Source organism: Budorcas taxicolor, chromosome X (assembly GCF_023091745.1).
Source record: "Budorcas taxicolor isolate Tak-1 chromosome X, Takin1.1, whole genome shotgun sequence".
Classification (NCBI taxonomy): Eukaryota; Metazoa; Chordata; class Mammalia; order Artiodactyla; family Bovidae; genus Budorcas; species Budorcas taxicolor.
In genome coordinates, this window is record NC_068935.1 from 99,697,197 (window position 1) to 99,717,049 (window position 19,853).

General features: G+C 39.4%; 1 protein-coding gene across 1 annotated transcript in view; it reads left to right on the forward strand.

Moving 5' to 3' along the window:
* The first annotated feature begins 13,159 nt into the window (after window positions 1-13,159).
* Window positions 13,160-19,853, forward strand: part of EFHC2 (EF-hand domain containing 2) — a 232,816-nt gene continuing 226,122 nt past the window's right edge. Inside the window, exon 1 of the mRNA XM_052662724.1 lies at window positions 13,160-13,255. Coding sequence (XP_052518684.1) covers window positions 13,160-13,255 — 96 coding nt within the window. The remainder of the gene's footprint in view (window positions 13,256-19,853) is intronic.

Here is a 19,853-nt window from a genome sequence, read left to right on the forward strand (position 1 = left end):
AACACTATGTTTTCATGCAGTAAATAGCTAATTAGGTATGAATAAGTAGTGGCTGCCTGGTGACTGTTTATTATGAAAAATTTCAAATATTTTTGAAAGAATATTTAGAAAGAAGAGCATAAGAGCTCCCTGATATCCATCATCGAAATTCAACAATTATTGACTCATGGCCGATTTAGTTATATCTATTTTTGCTGATCTCCTGATCCATGGGTTATTTTGAAGCAAATCCCAGACACTGTATTATTTCATCCTTAAATACTTTAGTTGTTATTGTTGTTTAGTCGCCCAGTCATGTCTGACTCTTTTGTGATCCCACAGATTGCGATTTTCCAGGCAAGAATACTGGAGTGGGTTGCCATTTCCATTCTCCAGGGGAACCTTCCTAACCTAGGAATTGAACCTGAGTCTCCTGCATTGCAGGTAGATTTTTGGTATTAATCTCTAAAAACTAAGAACTTTCAGAAAATGTAACCATGATTTTACTGTCATACCTAAAAAATTTAGCAGTAATTCTTTAATATAATCAAATACCCAATCAATATTCAAAATTTCTCCATTTTCTCAGCCTTATTTTACTGTTTGCCCAAATAAGAATTCAATTAAGGTCCTTACACTGCATGTGCTTGATATATTTCTGAAACCTCTGGGATCTTGTAGTGAAGCTTAGATCAACACTGTCCAATAAAATTATCTGTGATAATAAAAAATGTTCTATATGTGTGTATCCAATGTGGCAGCTACTAGCCATAATATGGCCATTGAGCACTTGAAGTGTGACTAGTGCAACTGAGGAAATGAATTTTTAATTTAAGTTTAATTAATTAAAGATGTTTGCTTATAGTTTATTAAAAGAAAATTCACATACCACAAACTTCACCTTTTGAATTTTAATATAATCACAAGTTGTACATTGATCACCACTAATTCTAGCACATTTATGTCATCTCTAAAAGAAACCCATTCACAATCACTACCCATTTCCCCTGCCCCCAACCTTCAGCAACCATTAATCTACAGTCTTTCTCTACGGATTTGCCTATTTGGATATTTCATATGAGGAACTTAGACAATATATAGCCTTTTGTATCTGGCATTTTTTACTTTGCATAATGTTTTCAAGGTTGATCAACTGATGCATGAATGCATATCAGTTAATTTATGTAATTTGATGGCCATATAATGCTCCATTGTATGCATATACCATAGTTTGCTTATCCTTTCACCAGCTGATGGACATTTGAGTTAGTTCTACTTTTTAACTCTTATGAGTAATGTTACGATGAACATTCATTACAAGTTTCTGTGTGGACATATGTTTTCAATTCTCCTAAGCATAATACCTAAAGATGGAATTTCTGGGTCATATGGTAACTCTGTGTTTGACTTTTATAGAAACTTCCAAATAGTTTTCCCCATCAAAAATATATACAGGTTCCAAATTTTCCACATCTGCATCAACAGTTGTTATTGTCCATCTTTTTGAGTGTAACCAATCTAGTGTGTGGTTTTGATGTCCATTTTCCAAACAACTAAAGATAGTGAACATTTTGTCATGTGTTTATGGCCATTTGTATATCTTCTTTGGAGAAATGTTTATTCAAATCCTTTGTCCATTTTTAAACTGGGTCACTTTTTTTGTTGAATTGTACAAGTTCTTTATATATTCTCTATATAAGTGCCTTCATAGATATATTATTTTCAAATATTTTCTCCCTTTCTGTGAGTTGTCTTTTCATTTTCTTGATGTCCCCCAAAGCATGAAAGTTTTAAAATTTGATGAAAGCAACTTATCTATTTTTCTTTTGTTGCTTGTGCTTTAGGTGTCATACCAAGAAAACCACTGCCTAAACCAAGTCCAAGCTTTACTCCTATATTTTCATTCAAGAGTTTTATAGTTTTAATTCTTATATATAGTATTTGGTCCATTTCAACTTAATTTTTGTTTATGGTGTGATGACCATGTGTTGGTGTGTAACAGGGTACGAACTCATTCTTAGGATATGGAGACCCAGGTTTTGCAGCAGTATACATTGAAAAGATTATTCTTTCCCACATTGAATTGTCTTGGCACCCTTGTCAAAAATCAATTGCCCATAAATGTAAGAGTTTATTTCTGGACACCGAATTTTATTCCACTGATCTGTATATGACCTTTATACCAGTGACACACTGCCTTGATTATTATAATTCTGTAGTAAGTTTTGAAATTGGGAAGTGTGAATCTTCCAATTTTGTTCTTCTTTTTCAAGATGGTTTTGACTGTCCTTTGTGTTTCCATGTGAATTTTCAGATCAGATTTTCTGCAAAAAGCATATTAAATTATGTTAGTGATTTCATTAAATTTTTATATCAATTTGAAGAGCATTGTGGTCTTCCAAATCTTAAGTCTTCCAATCCATGAAGTTCATATCTTTCCATTTACTCAGGTCTCTTTTAGTTTCTTTCACTGATATTTTGTAGTTTACCTGTCCAAGTCTTGTACTTCTTCGGTTAAATTGATTTCTCAGTATTTTATTCTTTTTGATGCCACTTTAAATGTTAATTTAGCTTTCAAATAGTTCATTGTTAATGTATAGAAATACAATTGATTTCTGTGTATTGATCATGTATTCCTGAGAGCAATGTTGAATGGAGTGGCAAGAATAAACATTCTTGTCTTGTTTCTGATTGTAGGGAGTGAGCATCTTATATTGCACTGTCAGATATGATGTAGCTTTGTGTGTGTGTGTGTGTGTGTGTGTGTGTGTGTGTGAGAGAGAGAGAGAGAGAGAGAGAGAGAGAGGCTTTAATTAGATTGAGGAAATTCCTTCCTATTCCTAGTTTGTCAAGGGTTTTTATCAAAAAAGGCTGTTGCATTTTGTCAAATGCTTTTTCTGTATCTATTGAGATGCTCATGAGGTTTTTGTTCTTTATTCTATTAAAATGATATGTTATATCAAATTTCAGATGCTAAACCAACTTTGCATTCTTGGAATAATTCCCACTTGGTCATGATGCATAATCCTTTTTATACATTTACTGGATTTGGTTTGTTCGCATTTTGCTGAGGATTTCTGTATCTCTATTCTTAAGGGATATTCATAAATTTTCTTGTGATATCTTTATCTGGTTTTGGTGTCAGGGTAATACTGGCCTAATAGAATGAATTAGGAAGTGTTCCCTTCTCTTCTATGTTTTGGAAGAGTTTGTGAAAGATCGGTGCTAATTCTTCCTTTAAATGCTCAGGATGAGGACATGAAATGTGGATATAACCCAAGAGAGCACAAAATAGTGAAAAGTATCAAGTTTTAGGATCTCAGAGCAACGGGGCAGTGCTATTTATGAGGATATCAGGACAAGGGAGACTTGAGAGGCAAGGCTTCAGTGGAGGAGAAAAGGAAGTTCCTGCAGAAATACTGTCAAAGGTACTCCCTCCTGCTGCCAAGGGCTCTTGTGTCTTGTAGAAAGGCTCTAAACTGCACGATGACCTCATTCCTCAAAAGAAATTCTCCAACCAGTTATATCTTTCCTTTTTCACAGGCTAGTTCGGGCTTGCTCAAAAGTGTTAGCTCTGCCGGCCTCTCCTGTGCTTTCTTTATCCATGGGTGTGTGTAACACAGATTCTTTGAACATCAATAACAGTGCTTCCCCAGCACTGGTCCTGACATGCCCCAAACTGTCTTCAGTTACTTCAGGGGGAGTCTAGCAATTCTCAGAACTAGTTTACTTTCAGTTTATTTATTTGCTTAAAAAAGATGCATGCCATTTCAGATGTTTCTTTGTGGTAGATGTATCAGAGGAGGAGGAATTGGAAGCTAGGTGTCATGGAAAGAAAACAAAGCTAGAAGAAAAGTTACAAGTTACAGAAGACTGAGAATCTTTGATCTGGGGTATTTAGAAGTATTCACTCTGTCCTAATCACTGATTTATCCCAATGTTTGGAAGAAGTCCTGACACATCAGAGTGGATGCTCAGTAAATATTTGCTAAATGGAAAACTGGTCTTCCTAGGTGGTGCTAGTGGTCAAGAGCCCAACTGCTAATGCAGGAGACCTAAGAGATGCAGGTTCGATCCTGGGTGAGGAAGGTCCCCTGGAGAAGGGAACGGCTACCCACTCCAGTATTCTTGCTGGAGAATTCCATGGATGGAGGAGCCTGGAGGGGCTACAGCCCATAGGGTTGCAAAGAGTCAGGCACAGCTGATGCAACTTTGCATGCATGCACACAAATGGAAAACCTTTGAATTAATGAATCTAAGACTCTATGTGTTTATAGGAGACAGTATGTGGGAAGTACCTATAGAAGTACAAAAGTGGAGGAATCAAAATGCTCAGAGGAGATAGCACATGTGAACAACCTGGGCAATAGATGGATGGATGTGTCAGACTCAGGCCCTAGATTTTTTGGACAGATTTGATTTAAGATATTCTGTTCTGTTACTTCCTTAAGAGAGTCATTCTTATTAGACTTGCTTTTATGTTTGGAAAATATCCTCCCTTAGAAGGCAGAGGCCGTCTGCATGTGGACTGTGTGAGATGTGGTGTATTGAAGAGGACACTGGACTTGGAATCAGAAAGTGAGAGTTCCAGCTCTACTACTTGCCCCACAGAAACATTTATAAACACACAAGGCAGCAATCGTCCATGAATAAGAGTCAGCCAACACAGGAAAAAGGGAAAACAAACATCAAAGGGTAGAATTGTTGGTTAAGGACCCTAAACTAAGTATTTTAAAAATAATTAAAGAGAAAATAAGTGAGCAAAATTATAAGAGAAGGATCCCACTTTTAAGATCATATAGATTTAGAGAGAAGAAGGGAAACTTCTAGAAATAAAAGTATATTTATTGAAATGAAAATTTCAGTGTATTGGTTATAATCACTTTTCAAACATTTAATATTATTTGGTAAAACTGGAGATACTCAATTGTCTTAAAGAAGTTATAAGTACAAAATTAAGCACTAGAAAAAAAATCACAAGTTTCTTCCTGAACACTAACAGAATTTATAAGTTACAATAGCAAAGAAAACACATAATGAAGGAAAAAAACCAGTTACATGGATATACCTAGAGAGTGTCATAGAGTGATGTAAGTCAGAAAGAGAAAAATGAATATCATATTTTAATGTATATATGTGGAACCTAGAAAATTGGTATGTGCTGTGCTGTGCTAAGTTGCTTCAGTTGTTTCTGACTCTTTGCGAACCTGTGGACCATAGCCTGCCTGGCTCCTCTGGCCATGGGATTCTCCAGGCAAGAATACTGGAGGGGGTTGCCATGCCCTCCTCCAGGGGATCTTCTGGGCACAGGGATTGAATCAACAGCTCCTGTGGCTCTTGCATTGCAGGCAGATTATTTACCTCTGAGCCATGGGGGAAGCCCAGAAAAATGATATCAGTTCAGTTCAGTTCAGTTCAGTCGCTCAGTCGTGTCCGACTCTTTGCGACCCCATGAATCGCAGCACGCCAGGCCTCCCTGTCCATCACCAACTCCCGGAATTCACTCAGATTCACGTCCATCGAGTCCGTGATGCCATCCAGCCATCTCATCCTCTGCCGTCCCCTTCTCCTCCTGCCCCCAATCCCTCCCAGCATCAAAGTCTTTTCCAATGAGTCAACTCTTCGCATCAGGTGGCCAAAGTACTGGAATTTCAGCTTTAGCATCATTCCTTCCAGAGAAATCCCAGGGCTGATCTCCTTCAGAATGGACTGGTTGGATCTCCTTGCAGTCCAAGGGACTCTCAAGAGTCTTCTCCAACACCACAGTTCAAAAGCATCAATTCTTCAGCGCTCAGCCTTCTTCACAGTCCAACTCTCACATCCATACATGACTACTGGAAAAACCATAGCCTTGACTAGACGGACCTTAGTCGGCAAAGTAATGTCTCTGCTTTTGAATATGCTATCTAGGTATAGATAATCCTATTTGCAAAGCAGAAATAGAGATACAGATGTGGAGAACAAATATATAGATACCAAGGGGGAAAGGGGAAGGATCGGAGGAACGTGGAGATTGGGATTGACATGTATACGCTATTGATACTATGTACAAAATAGATAACTAATTAGAACCTGCTGTTCAGCACAGGCGGAGAAGGCAATGGCACCCCACTCCAGTACTCTTGCCTGGAAAATCCCATGGATGGAGGAGCCTGGTAGGCTGCAGTCTGTGGGGTCGCGAAGAGTCAGGCACGACTGAGCAACTTCACTTTCGCTTTTCACTTTCATGCATTGGAGAAGGAAATGGCAACCCACTCCAGTGTTCTTGCCTGGAGAATCCCAGGGACAGGGGGCTCCTGTCTACGGGGTCGCACAGAGTCAGACACGACTGAAGCGACTTAGCAGTACAGCACAGGGAACTCTACTTAATGCACTGCGATGACCTGAGTGGGAAGGAAGTCCAAAAGGGACAGGTTATATGTATATGTATGGCTGATTCATTTTGCTGCACAGTAGAAACTAACAACATAAAGAAACTACACACCAATGAAAACCAGTTGACAAAAAGAAAAACAGTACATATACATGGTATACATGGTGATTACAATATAAACTAGTACATCAGAGTTGAGATAAAAAATATGTCCTATCAATGTGTGAGGGCTTCCCTGGTGGCTCAGCTGATAAAGAATCTGCCTGCAATGCAGAAGACCTGGGTTCGAGACCTGGGTTCAATCCCTGGGTTGGGAAGATCCCTTGGAGAAGGGAAAGGCTACCCACTCCAGTATCCTGGCCTGGAGAATTCCATGGACTGTATAGTCCATGGGGTTGCAAAGAGTTGGACGTGACTGAGTGACTTTCACTTTCACTTCATCAATGTGTGAATAGGCTTAGACAGTACATTTGTTTTAAAAAAGGTGTGAATGGGCTTAACTCGTCTACTAAAAGAAAAATATTTTCTTAAAAAAATAATTTTAGTTATTTATTTTTGGTTGTGCTGAGTCTTTGTTGCTACATGGGCTTTCCCTAGTTGCAGAGAGGGCTACTCTTGGTTGCAGTGTGCAAAGTTCTTATTGCGATGGCTTCTCTCATCATGGAGCATGGCCTCTAGGGTGCACACACTTCAGTAGTTGCAGCACATGAGCTCAGTAATTGCAGCACCCAGGCTCTAGAGCACAGGCTCAATAGTTGTGGCACACGTGCTTAGTTGCTCCGTGGCATGTGGGATCTTCCAGGACTAGGGATCAAACTGATGTCTTCTGCATTGGCATGGAGCCATCAGGGAAACCTGAAAAATATTTGCAATATGGCTTAAAAGCAAAACTCAAATGTATGGTGTATGGGGATACATCCAAGTTGAGTCATACAGGCTAAAAATAAAGACATGGGCAAACGGAAATAACAAATAAGTGGGGCTTTTGATCCTTGATATCAAATAAAGTATAATTCAGGCCAAAAATAATTAATTGTGACAAAACAGATAACTTATAATGCAAAAATCCAATTTTATAATATTAAGTATAACATTTATGAATCTTTAAAAATCTTTTAAAAGCAGAAACTATAGATGCAAGATGATACAGATAGAAATAGATTGCTAGTAGGAAACTTCAACAGGTCATTCCTAGTGCAGAATAGATCAAGTGGCAGAAACATAAGGATACAGAAAAAGTAAACAACATAATCAATAAAATGGATCTCATTGATCTATAAGGAACTTTAGGACCTAATAATAGTGAGTATGCATGCCTTCCTTCTCAACTGCACATAGAACAGTTACAAAAATCCATCAAATATTAGGTCACAAAGAAAGCTACAGTAGGTTCTATATAATGGAAATATTACAAACAATACTTTATTATCACAGTGAAATAAAACTAGAATAAAAAAGTATGAAAACACTACATACCAGAAACTACTGGATACATTTAGAAATCAGAGGAAAGATTCATACACTTAAACACTTACATCAATAAAATAACAGTGAATGAATTGTATCAACTTAAAAAGTGAGAGAAAGAACAAGAAATGAACCAAAAGAAAGCACAAGGAAGAAAAAAATAAAGGTAAGAGTAAAAAATTAGTGAAAATTAGGATTAGAAACCAATAGGTCAGAGTAATAAATCAAAATTCTGGTTCTTTGAGAAAAGTAACAAAATATATAAACCACTGGCTACATTAATCAAATGGAAATGGGAGAAACACAACTACAAAATAAGAAAGACAAAGAAGAAATAGACAAGGATGGAGCAAAAAACTTGAGTGTGGGCTACAAATGGGAACAGAACGAAGTTCAGTTCAATGGTTCAATCATGTCCAACTCTTTGTGACCCCATGTACTGCAGCATGCCAAGCTTCCCTGTCTTTCACCATCTCCCAGAGTTTGCTCAAACTCATGTCCATTGAGTCGGTGATGCCATCCAACCATCTCATCCTCTGTCATCTCCTTCTCCTGCCTTCGATCTTTCCAGCATCAGGATCTTTTCTAATTAGTCAGTTCTTTGCATCAGGTGGCCAAAGTACTGGAGCTTCAGCTTGAGCATTAGTCCTTTCAATGAACATTCAGAACTGATTTCCTTTACAACTGACTAGTTTGATCTCCTTGCAGTCCAAGGAACTCTCAAGAGTCTTCTCCAACACCACAGTTCAAAAGCATCAATTCTTCAGTGCTCAGCTTTCTTTATAGTCCAACTCTCACATCCATACATGACTACTGGAAAAACCATAGCTTTGACTAGACGGACCTTTGTTGGCAAAGGAATGTCTCTGCTTTTTAATATGCTATCTTAGGTTGGTCATAGCTTTTCTTCCAAGAAGAAATTGTCTTTTAATTTGATGGCTGCCGTCACCATCTGCAGTGATTTTGGAGTCCAAGAAAATCAAGTCTGTCACTGTTTCCATTGTTTCCCCATCTATTTTCCATGAAGTGATGGGACCAGATGCCATGATCTTTGTTTTTTGAATGTTGAGTTTTAAGCCAGCTTTTTCACTCTCTTCTTTCACTTTCATCAAGAGGCTCTTTTGTCCCTCTTCGCTTTCTGCCATAAGGGTGGTGTCATCTGCATACCTGAGGTTATTGGTATTTGTCTTGGCAATCTTGATGCCAGCTTGTGCTTCATCCAGCCTGGCATTTCACATGATGTACTCTGCATATAAGTTAAATAAGGAGGGTGACAATATACAACCTTGACGTACTCCTTTCCCAATTTGGAACCAGTCTGTTGTTCCATGTTGGGTTCTAACTGTTGCTTCTTGACCTACATACAGGTTTCTCAGGAGGCAGGTAAGGTGGTCTGGTATTCCCATCTCTATTAAGAATTTTCCGTAGTTTGTTGTGATTCACCCAGCCAAAGGCTTTGGCGTAGTCAAAATGAATGAAGCTGACTGTTTTTCAAATGAGTAACAGAAGTAACATAATCACTCTAAACAGGGAGGGGAGCATCAAAGTGGAGAAACACACTCAAGTTCTTTTGGTGCACAGTATTTTGACTAAATACATTGACTAAAGGAAAAAAAAAAAACTGAATGCCTATACTGAACTTAGTTAGTAGGCTTGTTTTCACAATGATATGAGTTAGCTGTTCTGTAACTGTTTTGGGGGGTCTTTTAGCATTGAGCAAATAAGTAAGTATTTTGAAGGGGAATCAGACTTCTTACAGTTTGAGAAGGGCATTATAGATGTGGAAAGGGGAACTTGAACATGTACTCCATTGTGTTGACTGAAACTGGACATATCAGTATAAACTCATGGGTTTTAATATCTATCTATCTATCTATCTATCTATCTATCCAAAGACAGAAATTAAAAGAGATAAAGCTATCTGTGCCTATCTATAGCCCACCAGGCTCCTCTGTCCATGGGGATTTTCCAGGTAAGAATACTGGGTTGCCATGCCCTCCTCCAGGGGATCTTCCCAACCCAGGGATTGAACCTAGGTCTCCTGCATTGCTGGTTGATTCTCTACCATCTGAGCCACCAAGGAAGCATATCTACCTATATCTACAGATATCTTGAATATCTTGTAGTGGCAGAGTACAAAGAAGTGCTTGAAAAATGGACAAAAGGACAGAAGAGTCAGCTTAGAGGAAATTTCACTGACTAAACGTAGGACTTTTTTTTACATCAAAATAAACAATAGTAACATTATAATACACTGAATAAAACAAGAGCCTATAGAACATTCTGATATAAATGAATGAATAAATAAATAATTAGGAAAAATTTATTGCTTGTATTAGAATGCCAACTAAAATATGTAGAAGGAATGGTGGAGTTACATCCTTTGGCCATCAGAATAGTAATAAATGGTGTGGGCAAAATCATCAATTGACATTAGCAATTTAATGAGTAACTTGGTATTTACAAAGTTCCAAATGATCTCCTAACAGAGTTCTTACTAATTAAAAAAGGCAAAAAAAAAAAAAAAAGACACTACAGTGGAGAAACTTGGTATACAGTACCTTAACCAAGTGACTGAAGTTGACTTCACCATTGATGGTTAAAATACACATTATGCACCTGCTCCTTTGATGACTGAGAAGAACACAGACTTTCTCTTGTGGTGTTCCTGCCAAAATGCCATAAACAAAAAGCTAGTAATTTGTGATGTTAGATGAGATATTGACCAGATATTTTAAACTATTTTTTAATTTTTGCTAAAAAAAACATTTTGGGGACAATTGACAAAATTTACATTAAATATTTATAGTGAGAAATAATATTTTATTAATACCAACTTTATGATTTTGATTATTGTACTTTAGTTATATGAGCATGTCTTTGTTATTAGGAAATATAAACTGTAGTATTTAGGGGTAAAAGGGTATGATATCTGGTATTTACTCTAAAATGGAAAACTTGTGTATGCAGAGGAAATGATAAAATACATGGTAAAATATAAAACAATTGGGGAAATTTGGGTGAAGGGTAAACAGGAATTCTTTGTACTATTCTTCCAACTTTTCTATTGGTTTTGAATTATTTCAAATTTAAAAAGTAAGAAAAAGAAATATTTAAAAATATTTGTAAGAAAATGCAGGAGAATAATTTTGTTCTATAGGAATTCTTGAATTCATGTACAAAGCACAAACCATAATGGGAAAGAATGATCTATTTGAGTAGAGTAAAATGACATATTCATGTACAATAAAGAAATCTATACATGGAGAAACCAAACTGCAAATGATGAGAAAATATTTGCTATGCCTAAGATTCATATCCAGAAGATAGTTTTAAAATTACAAATGATCAAATAGAAAAATCAGCAAAGGACATGAATGGACGGGTCACAGAATAAGATAAGAAGCCTATGAAAAGATGACTAACTGCATTAGGAATTAGGGAGAAACAAATTAAAATAACAGTGGCATACCATTTCATATTTATTCAAATGATTGTTCAAAATTACACAATTTGGTAATAACTTGTTGAAAGGATGTAGGTGAAAGGGAACTTTCTTAATTGGTTTAAAGATTCTGGAGATCTAGTAGAGTTGAATGTGTGAACAATTCCACCTTTAGATATGTAACCTAGATAATCTCCAAAGAAACAGGAGAGGGTTGCTCTCTCCAGCATTGATAACTAGTGAAAAATTGGAAAACAACCTCATAGTCATCAACAGATGGATCACTGATTTGTGGTATAATCATACAATTGGTTTAAAATGAATGAAACAGAGCTACATGTGTTAACATGTAGAAATCTCAAAAAAAAAAATCTTAGGTGAAAAAAGCAGGTAGCAGAAATTCATAGGGTGAAATTTAAAACGACAGAAAATCCGTAATGTATATTTTTAAGGAATAAGAAAAGAGAGAGTTCCTGCCCTGGGAGAATTGGTGGGCATTTGAAGAGGGTCAAGTAAAGGTGATTACATTGCAGTACCACAAAAGCCACCATTAGAACGGGCAGCTAATATCAGGCGAGTGGAGAAGGTGGAGGAACGCTTCCCGGAAATGTCAAAGCCTTCCACACCTCTCTCCGGCCCTGAACCAAGCCCTGAAAGACATGAAGGGGTTACCCAGGTGAGAGATGGCAAGGAAGGGTGTTTCCAGCAGATAGTGACATTTGCAAAATCCCAAAGGGCAGAAACTGTAGAGTTTGATTTTGAAACTGTCAGTGATTCCTCGGAGCTGGAGTAGAGGAACGGGGCAAAGAAAGGGATGGAGGGCGTTCGTGGGCACCTACTGACATAGGCTCTGACCAGGCTAAGGAATTGGCCTGCCTCGTGACAGCTAGAAGAATACTGAAGCTGAAGAGTAACAGGTGCACCATGAATTATATAAGAGGATGGCTCTGGAGGCAAGATTAGGTGTTTTGTTTGTTTCTGTTTTAAAAGAAAACCAGACAAGAAATAATAGGGTCTCGACTGAGACAGAGGATGTGGTGGCTGAAAGTTACCCGGAGTGTCCAACCAGTAGAGTAGGACTCGGGGAGGGAGTAGCTGTAGGTGTGGGGAGCGGAGCCGCTGGCTTGGGTATCTTGGGAGCCTGGTGGAGTGACAGAGGCCACTTTTTGTGCCACCTGACTCCGCCCCTGGCCACCATGACTGCACCAGGAACGAGCATCTTACAAAATGTTTCGTTCAAACGGAAGTACAGAGGAAGAACTGAGGATGGTGGTTACCGCTGAATGGATTTTCTCGGTGGTAGTGGTGGGAGGGGGGTGGGAGACACTTGGGGTTTGTGTGGCTTGGGATTCATCTGGAACGTTTTAATTACAAAGTAAAAGCTGATGTAAATGTAACGTGCACTGGTGTTACATTTCTGTGAGCACACGGGTGTCATTTTATTTTCTGCACTCTTCTGTTTGAACTAAATTTAATAACCAAATGGCGAGAAACAGAAACGTGCAAGAAACAGAGGAGCTTCAGTGCAGGAAGGGCTTTGAGCCCTATCAAAGGGTTAAAACAGCAAGCGGCGGGGGCGGGGAATGGTGCGGTAGACAGCCTTTGTGTGTGCACAAGGCGTGTGGAGAGAAAAGCCTCGGGGGAGACCGGTCCCCGGCTGAGTGGGTCGGGTGGGCGGGGGGAGGCGCCCGCGCGGAGCTTCCGCCTAGCCCCGCCCCGGCCCCGCCCCGAGCCCCCGGCCCGCGGAAGCCCCTCCTCCTTCCGTGACACCGCCTCCGTCTCTAGGTAACGTGGAGTGGGGGGGGGGAGGCAGGGGCTCAAACAAAGCGGCCGAAAGGTGGCCGCTGCCTGCTGGCCTCTTTTCTCGGACCCTTGACCCTCGGACGCTCGAAACAATGGCCCTGCCTCTGCTGCCCGGCAACAGCTTCAACCATAATGTGAGTAGAGAGGGCACCCGAGGTCAGAGGTCCCAGCCAAAGTTTGGGGTCCAGGTGTGGCCACTACCCCAGCCTCCTAACGCTGCTTCGCCTTCTGTGGATTGGGCGCAGCTTGGGTCTAACTTTGTGGGCTCTTGGACTACCTCCCCTTCCCCCTCTGTCCAGCTGCATCTAGATGCTTTCCCTACATTAGATACAGACGTAGAATCCTTATAGATGCTAAGACCCTCGAAAGTAGGGTTGATGATAGTCACCGATGAGCGTTGAAGGTGCGCTAGGGGCTGTGCTTTAATCACCTTACACGGCATTAGATGCTCCCAATAGCCCTTTGTATCAGCTATTTTTAATTTCTATTTTACAGTTGAAGAAACTGAGGCACAGAGCGATGAGTCAGTCACTCACTGGCCAGAGCTACACGGTCTCAGTGGTGAAGCTGGGTTTCCTCCAGGCAACCGGTCTCCACAGCCCAGGAACCTAATCACTGTCCTTAATACCCTTTGTGGAAGAGTTTGTTATTAAAGTGAAGAAACCTGGCACTCTCACGGCTGGTAGGGGGCGGATAAGGGTTCCACTGGCCTATAAAGTTTGATCCTAAACATTATAGAGAGCAGGATCCAAACTTGTAGTTCTTTCTTCATTTAGGATTGGGAATGGTTCATTTCAAAACAGGATGAAAGTACCAAACAACACAACATTAAAAACCCTGAGCACACAATAACTTTTGCCAGTAAATACCATCTTCTTTAATCCAGAACAGAAAAATGATTCAGGTTTTTGTTTGCACTGGTCCCTACTCATTACTTGGGTTTTCCAGATGTATCTGTAAGAAGGGAAATTGATGGAACCACTCAAGGTATTTGTGTAAACCTCTGGTAAGTTTAGAAAACAGGCTGCAGATTGAAGCATTTGACTTTATGGATGCTGAACAGTGTCTGTATCCAAGTTGTTGGCCCTGCGGTACCAGTTTTCTTGTAGCTTCAGGCCAGTGCATTCTGACCCCTGCAGGTTGGCTGGTCAGTTCAGCTTGTTTCTTGACCAGTGGTTTGTGCTTTCTTGGCTGATGGATAGAGGCTGGCCTTCCATCCTAATGTTACCCTTCGGTAAGATTATTGTTGTTTAGTTGTGTCCAATTCTTTGTGACCCCATGGACTGTAGCCCGCCAGGCTCCTCTGCCCTTAGGATTTCCCAGGGAAGAATACTGGAGTGGGTTGCCATTTCCTACTTCAGGGGATCTTTCTGACCCAGGGGTCCCACCCACGTCTCTTGTGTCTCCTGCATTGGCAGGTGGATTCTTTACCACTGAGCCTCCTGGGAAGCCCTTGGTAAGATTAAGCTAGTCACAAATTAAGTAAAACTCCTGAAAGGCAGGGCAAGAAAAAGGATTCCAGAAATAAAGAAGCATGCTGTGTAAAAGTAATTCTAATCAAAATTGAATGTAGAGCCCACAGCTTTGGACATAGCAACACTTCAGATCCTCAGCTCTCACATACAGTGATTAAGAGTGGGAAGAACAGTGGTTGGATGAGATATTTTAAAAATCTGCAAGGCTGTACTGAGTGTACTTTTGCTTAAAAAAATTTTTTTTTATTGTGAAGTATAACACATGTACAGAAAAATGCACAATGAATGCTTATAGAATGGATATCAAGAAGGAAAATATTACCAGTACTCCCAAAACATCAACCTTGACTAGGGTTGCCAGATTTAGCAAGTAAAAATACATGTCCCAAATAGTGCATGGGATCTACTTATATTAAAAGATTCTCTGTTGTTTACCTGAAATTCATATTTAACTGAGCAGCTTGTATTTTACATGGCAACCCTACCTATGACCCTTTCTGGTCATTACCCCTTCTCTATTCTCCGAAGACAACTACTCTCCTGGCTGCTATCACTGTAGTTCAGTTTGGCTTGCTTTTGAAATTTGTGTCAGTGGAAATGTCTGGTTTTTATTCTTTTGTGGCTGGCTTTTTTTTTTTTTTAAGCTCAGCATTATGTTTGTGAGATTTGTTCATGTGTCTGTCTATAGAGATAGTTTGTATGTTTTCACTGCTCTAGAATATTCTACTGTATGGGTGTTGAAAGGGAAAGTGTTAGTCCCTCAGTCGTGTCCAACTCTTTGCAACCCCAAGGACTGTAACCGGCCAGGCTCTTCTGTATATGGGATTTCCCAGGCAAGAATACTGGAGTGGGTAGCTATTCCCTTCTCTAGGGGATCTTCCTAACCCAGGAATTGAACCCAGGTCTCCTGCATTGCTGCAAGATTCTTAACCATCTGAGTCACCAGGGAAGCCCTGTATATATACAGGAAGATACTGTATGGGTATGGCATCATTTATATACACAGTTTACTCTTGACAGAGATTAGGTTTGTTTGGGGTTATTAAAAATAGTTTGCTGTGACTGTTGTTCATGTCTCTGAGTACAATTGCCAGATCAAATGGTATTCTTTTTTTTAAAAATCAAGTTCTTTTTTTAAATATAATTTTGAAATTTCTCACATGGCATTCTTGGGTTCAGCTTTGATAGATGCTGTCATAGTGCTTCAGTTCAGTTCAGTCACTCAGTCATGTCCAGCTCTTTTTGACCCCATGGACTGCAGCACGCCAGCCTTCCCTGTCCATTGCCAACTCCTGGAGCCTACTGAAACTCATGTCCATTGAGTCGGTGATGCCATCCAACCATCTCATCCTCTGTCATCCCCTTCTCCTGCCTTCAGTCTTTCCCAGCATCAGGGTCTTTTCAAATGAGTCAGTTCTTTGCATCAGGTGGCCGAAGTATTGGAGTTTCAGCTTCAGCATCAGCCCTTCCAGTGAATATTCAGGACTGATTTCTTTTAGGATGGACTGGTCATAGTGCTTATATAAATTTAAATTCCCACCAGCATTTTATTTTCCTGTTGGATCACAACAAAGTGTGGAAAATTCTTTAAGAGATGGGAATACCAGGTCACCTTACCTGCCTCCTGAGAAACCTGTCAAGAAGCAACAATTAGAACCAGACATGGAACAACAAACTGGTTCCAGATTGGTAAAGGAGTATGTCAAGGCTGTGTATTGTCACCCTGCTTATTTAATATATATGCAGAACACATCATGTGAAATGCTGGGCTGGATGAAGCACAAGCTGGAATCAAGATTGCTGGGAGAAATATCAATAACCTCAGCTATGCAGATGACACCACCCTTATGGCAGAAAGCAAAGAAGAATGAAAAAGCCTCCTGATGAAAGTGAAAGAAGAGAATGAAAAGGCTGGCTTAAAACTCAACATGCAGAAAACTAAGATCATGGCATCCGGTCCCATCACTTCATGGCAAATAGGGAAACAGTGGAAACAGTGACATTTATTTTCTTGGACTCCAAAATCACTGCAGATGGTGACTGCAGCCATGAAATTAAGAGATGCTTGCTCCTCGGAAGAAAAGCTATGACCACAGCATATTAAAAAGCAGAGGCATTCCTTTGCCAACAAAGGTCCGCCTAGTCAAAGCTATGGTTTTTCCAGTAGTCGTGTTTGGATGTGAGAGTTGAACCATAAAGAAAGCTGAGCACCAAAGAATTGATGCTTTTGAACTGCGGTGCTGGAGAAGACTCTTAAAAGTCCCTTGGACTACAAAGAGATCAAACCAGTCAATCCTAAAGGAAATCAGTCCTGAATATTCATTGGAAGGACTGATGCTGAAGCCAAAGCTCCAATATTTTGTCCACCTGATACAAAGAGCTGACTCATTTGAAAAGACCCTGATGCTGAGAAGGAGTGAAGGCAGGAGGAGAAGGGGATGACACTGACTCGATGGACATGAGTTTGAGCAAGCTCTGGGAGTTGGTGATGGACAGGGAAGCCTGGTGTGCTGCAGTCCATGGGGTCACAAAGAGTTGGACACAGTTGAGCTACTGGACTGAACCATATTCTAACACTCAATTCTATTAGTCTTTTGAATTTAATTATTATTTATTTGTTTTTAAGGTAATTTTATTTGTTTATTGGCTGTGCTGGGTCTTCATGTTTTTGTTGCACATGGGCTTTTCTGTAGTTGCAGTGAGTGGGGGCTATTCTTCAGTTGTAGTGCGCAGGCTTCTCATTGTGGTGGCCTCTCTTGCTGCGGAGCACGGGCTCTAGCATGTGTGGGCTTGGGTAGTTGCAGCTCCCAGGCTCTGGAGCATGGGCTTAGTTGCCAGGCAGTATGTGGGATCTTCCTGGACCAGGGGTGGAGTCGCTGGATGGGTAAGGCAGATTCTTATCCATCAGGGAAGCCCTAAATTTTAGTTATTTTGATCAGTGGGTGTAGTGCAGCTCTGTAATTTTAATCTGTGGTTCTCCAATTCCTAGTGAAATTGAGCACATTTCCCACATTTTTTGGTCATTTGGATAGTTTCTTTTGTGTGGTACCTATTTGTCTTTTGTCTAATTTCTATTGGGCTGCCTGTCTTTTTCTTAGTAATCTGTAGGAGTTCTGTATAGATTTTGGATAGGACTCCTTTGTATGTGTTGTAAATATCTTTCAGTCTGTGGTTGGCCTTTTTACTCTGTTAATGGTGTTTTTGATGAAGAATTTGTCCTCAATTAAATTAGTACTTTTTGTTTCCTATTTAAGAAATAGCTCCTTACACGAAGTTCATGATGATATTTCCCTGTGTTATCTTCTGGAAATTTGATTGTTTTTACCTTTCACGTTTAGATCTATAATCTAACTGAATATATTTGTAGGTGTGTGTGTGAAAAGAGGTAGGGGTCAGGTTGTATTTTTCCTCATGTAGCTATACAGTTAACCCAGAACCATTTGTTAAAGAACAAAATTATGAGTAAATTTTAAAGAGCTTATTGACTTTATTCAGTGATTCATGAATCAGGCAGATGGAAAGGAGCTCTAAAGAGCTATACAAGGCAAGAGATTTTGGGAAGTTTTACTAGGCAAAAAATTGGATTGGTTATTGTAAGGTTACTTTCCTTATAGGGAATGGCAGGGGTTTATCAGGCAGATTACCTAACTAATGCAGATCAGGAGATTCATGGTTGACTGGTTTAAGATTCTATTTCTGGGAGAGCTGAAACTGTAACATTAAATTTCAGTTTGGTGACATAGGGCTTAGCGTAAGCAACTCCATTTGGGTCCTGTTGTCTTTAACACATTTTTGGAAATGGCCAACTTTTTTCCAGTTCTCTGTAGAGCTACATTTGTCATAAATCAAGTATCCAAAATATGTGTGGGTCTGCTTTTAGACTTGTGAATGTATTTTTAAAAAGTATTTATTTACTTCATGCTTTAGACGAATAGGAGTATGTGTGTGTGTGTGTGTGCGTGAACTAGGGAGTGATAGTATACTTACTGGATATCTTAGGCTGTCCTTCTACAAATCAGTATTTATATATTGAGTATCCTAGTATGTGCCCAAAGCAGGTGGCTACATTAAGAAATTGTTACACTAGCCTTGGAACTAAATGTGCTGTGTTGCCAAAAAATTAATATTTTTTAAAACTTGCACTTAGTTAAAAGGTTGGATGCTGTCTGGCACAGATTGGTCACAGAGTCCTAAAGCCAAATCTGGCCTTTTTTTATCCCTGCTTCCTTCCTGCCTGTTACAGAGCTCTGCTTGCTGAATTAAATTATTGAGAGAAAAACCTTGGCCTCCTGGAGATAGCATAATTATTGGCTGTTTGGGTTTAAAATTATAACACAAGCTAACTAACTTTTACTGCTTTTTCTTAGAAATTGAAAAAGGAACGTACTCCCCATCTTAATTAGTTGCTGGTAGTCAGTCATGAGCAATAGATTGATTTCTGTCCACAGCCAGGTGATGTGTAACCTCTCCTCTCATCTCTGAAGGACAAGAAGTATTGTGCTTTCTAAGATATAGGCATTTATATCACTGATGATGTTCACATTATGATCACAATTTCCGACACAAAATATCCTTTTTTTCCCCCAAGAATTTACATGCTGGATTTGTATTAAGCTAAGAGAATCTCAGGCATATTGTCAAAAATGATAGGCTATTCAAGTTATAAGGGACAGTTCCAGCCAGAGCTGAAAATCCCTTCTTCTGCATTTTAGACAGATGGTTGTGTAGCTGATCCTGAATGCCTCTAATGAATAATGAGGAGCACACTTTCTGTTTTTCATGAAGATACCTCGCCACCATCTTAGGAGAGTTTGTTGTAAATAGTCCATCCTCTATAAATGTTGTAAACAGTTCATCCTCTAATTTATAATGAAGCAACTGTTTCCTTAATAAGAAAAAGAAATTATTTGAATTTACAACAATAAAATAAAACAAATTTAGAATTTGTCTCTCATAGAAATACCTTGAATATTCTTATCTAGACTAATGCATGCCTCCATATTAACATAGGAAAAATCATTCTCTGGGAAATTGACCAGCAATTTAAATGATAAACAGCTGAGAGAGAAAAACTGTAATACATAGTATACATATTGATTTCATCATGTGGTGTTAGCTAAGTCAATTTAAATTTATCTCAGTGACAAAATCATACAACAATCACTTTATTCACAAGGTAGAGGGTTTTCCAGCCTAAAATTCTGCCTACAGATTCCTGACTATGTTCTTAGTGGTCAATTCCATGGTCTTAAAATAACCTGCATCAGGTCCAAACCTCTTAACTTGACACCCTGGGGCATTAGAGTCTGTC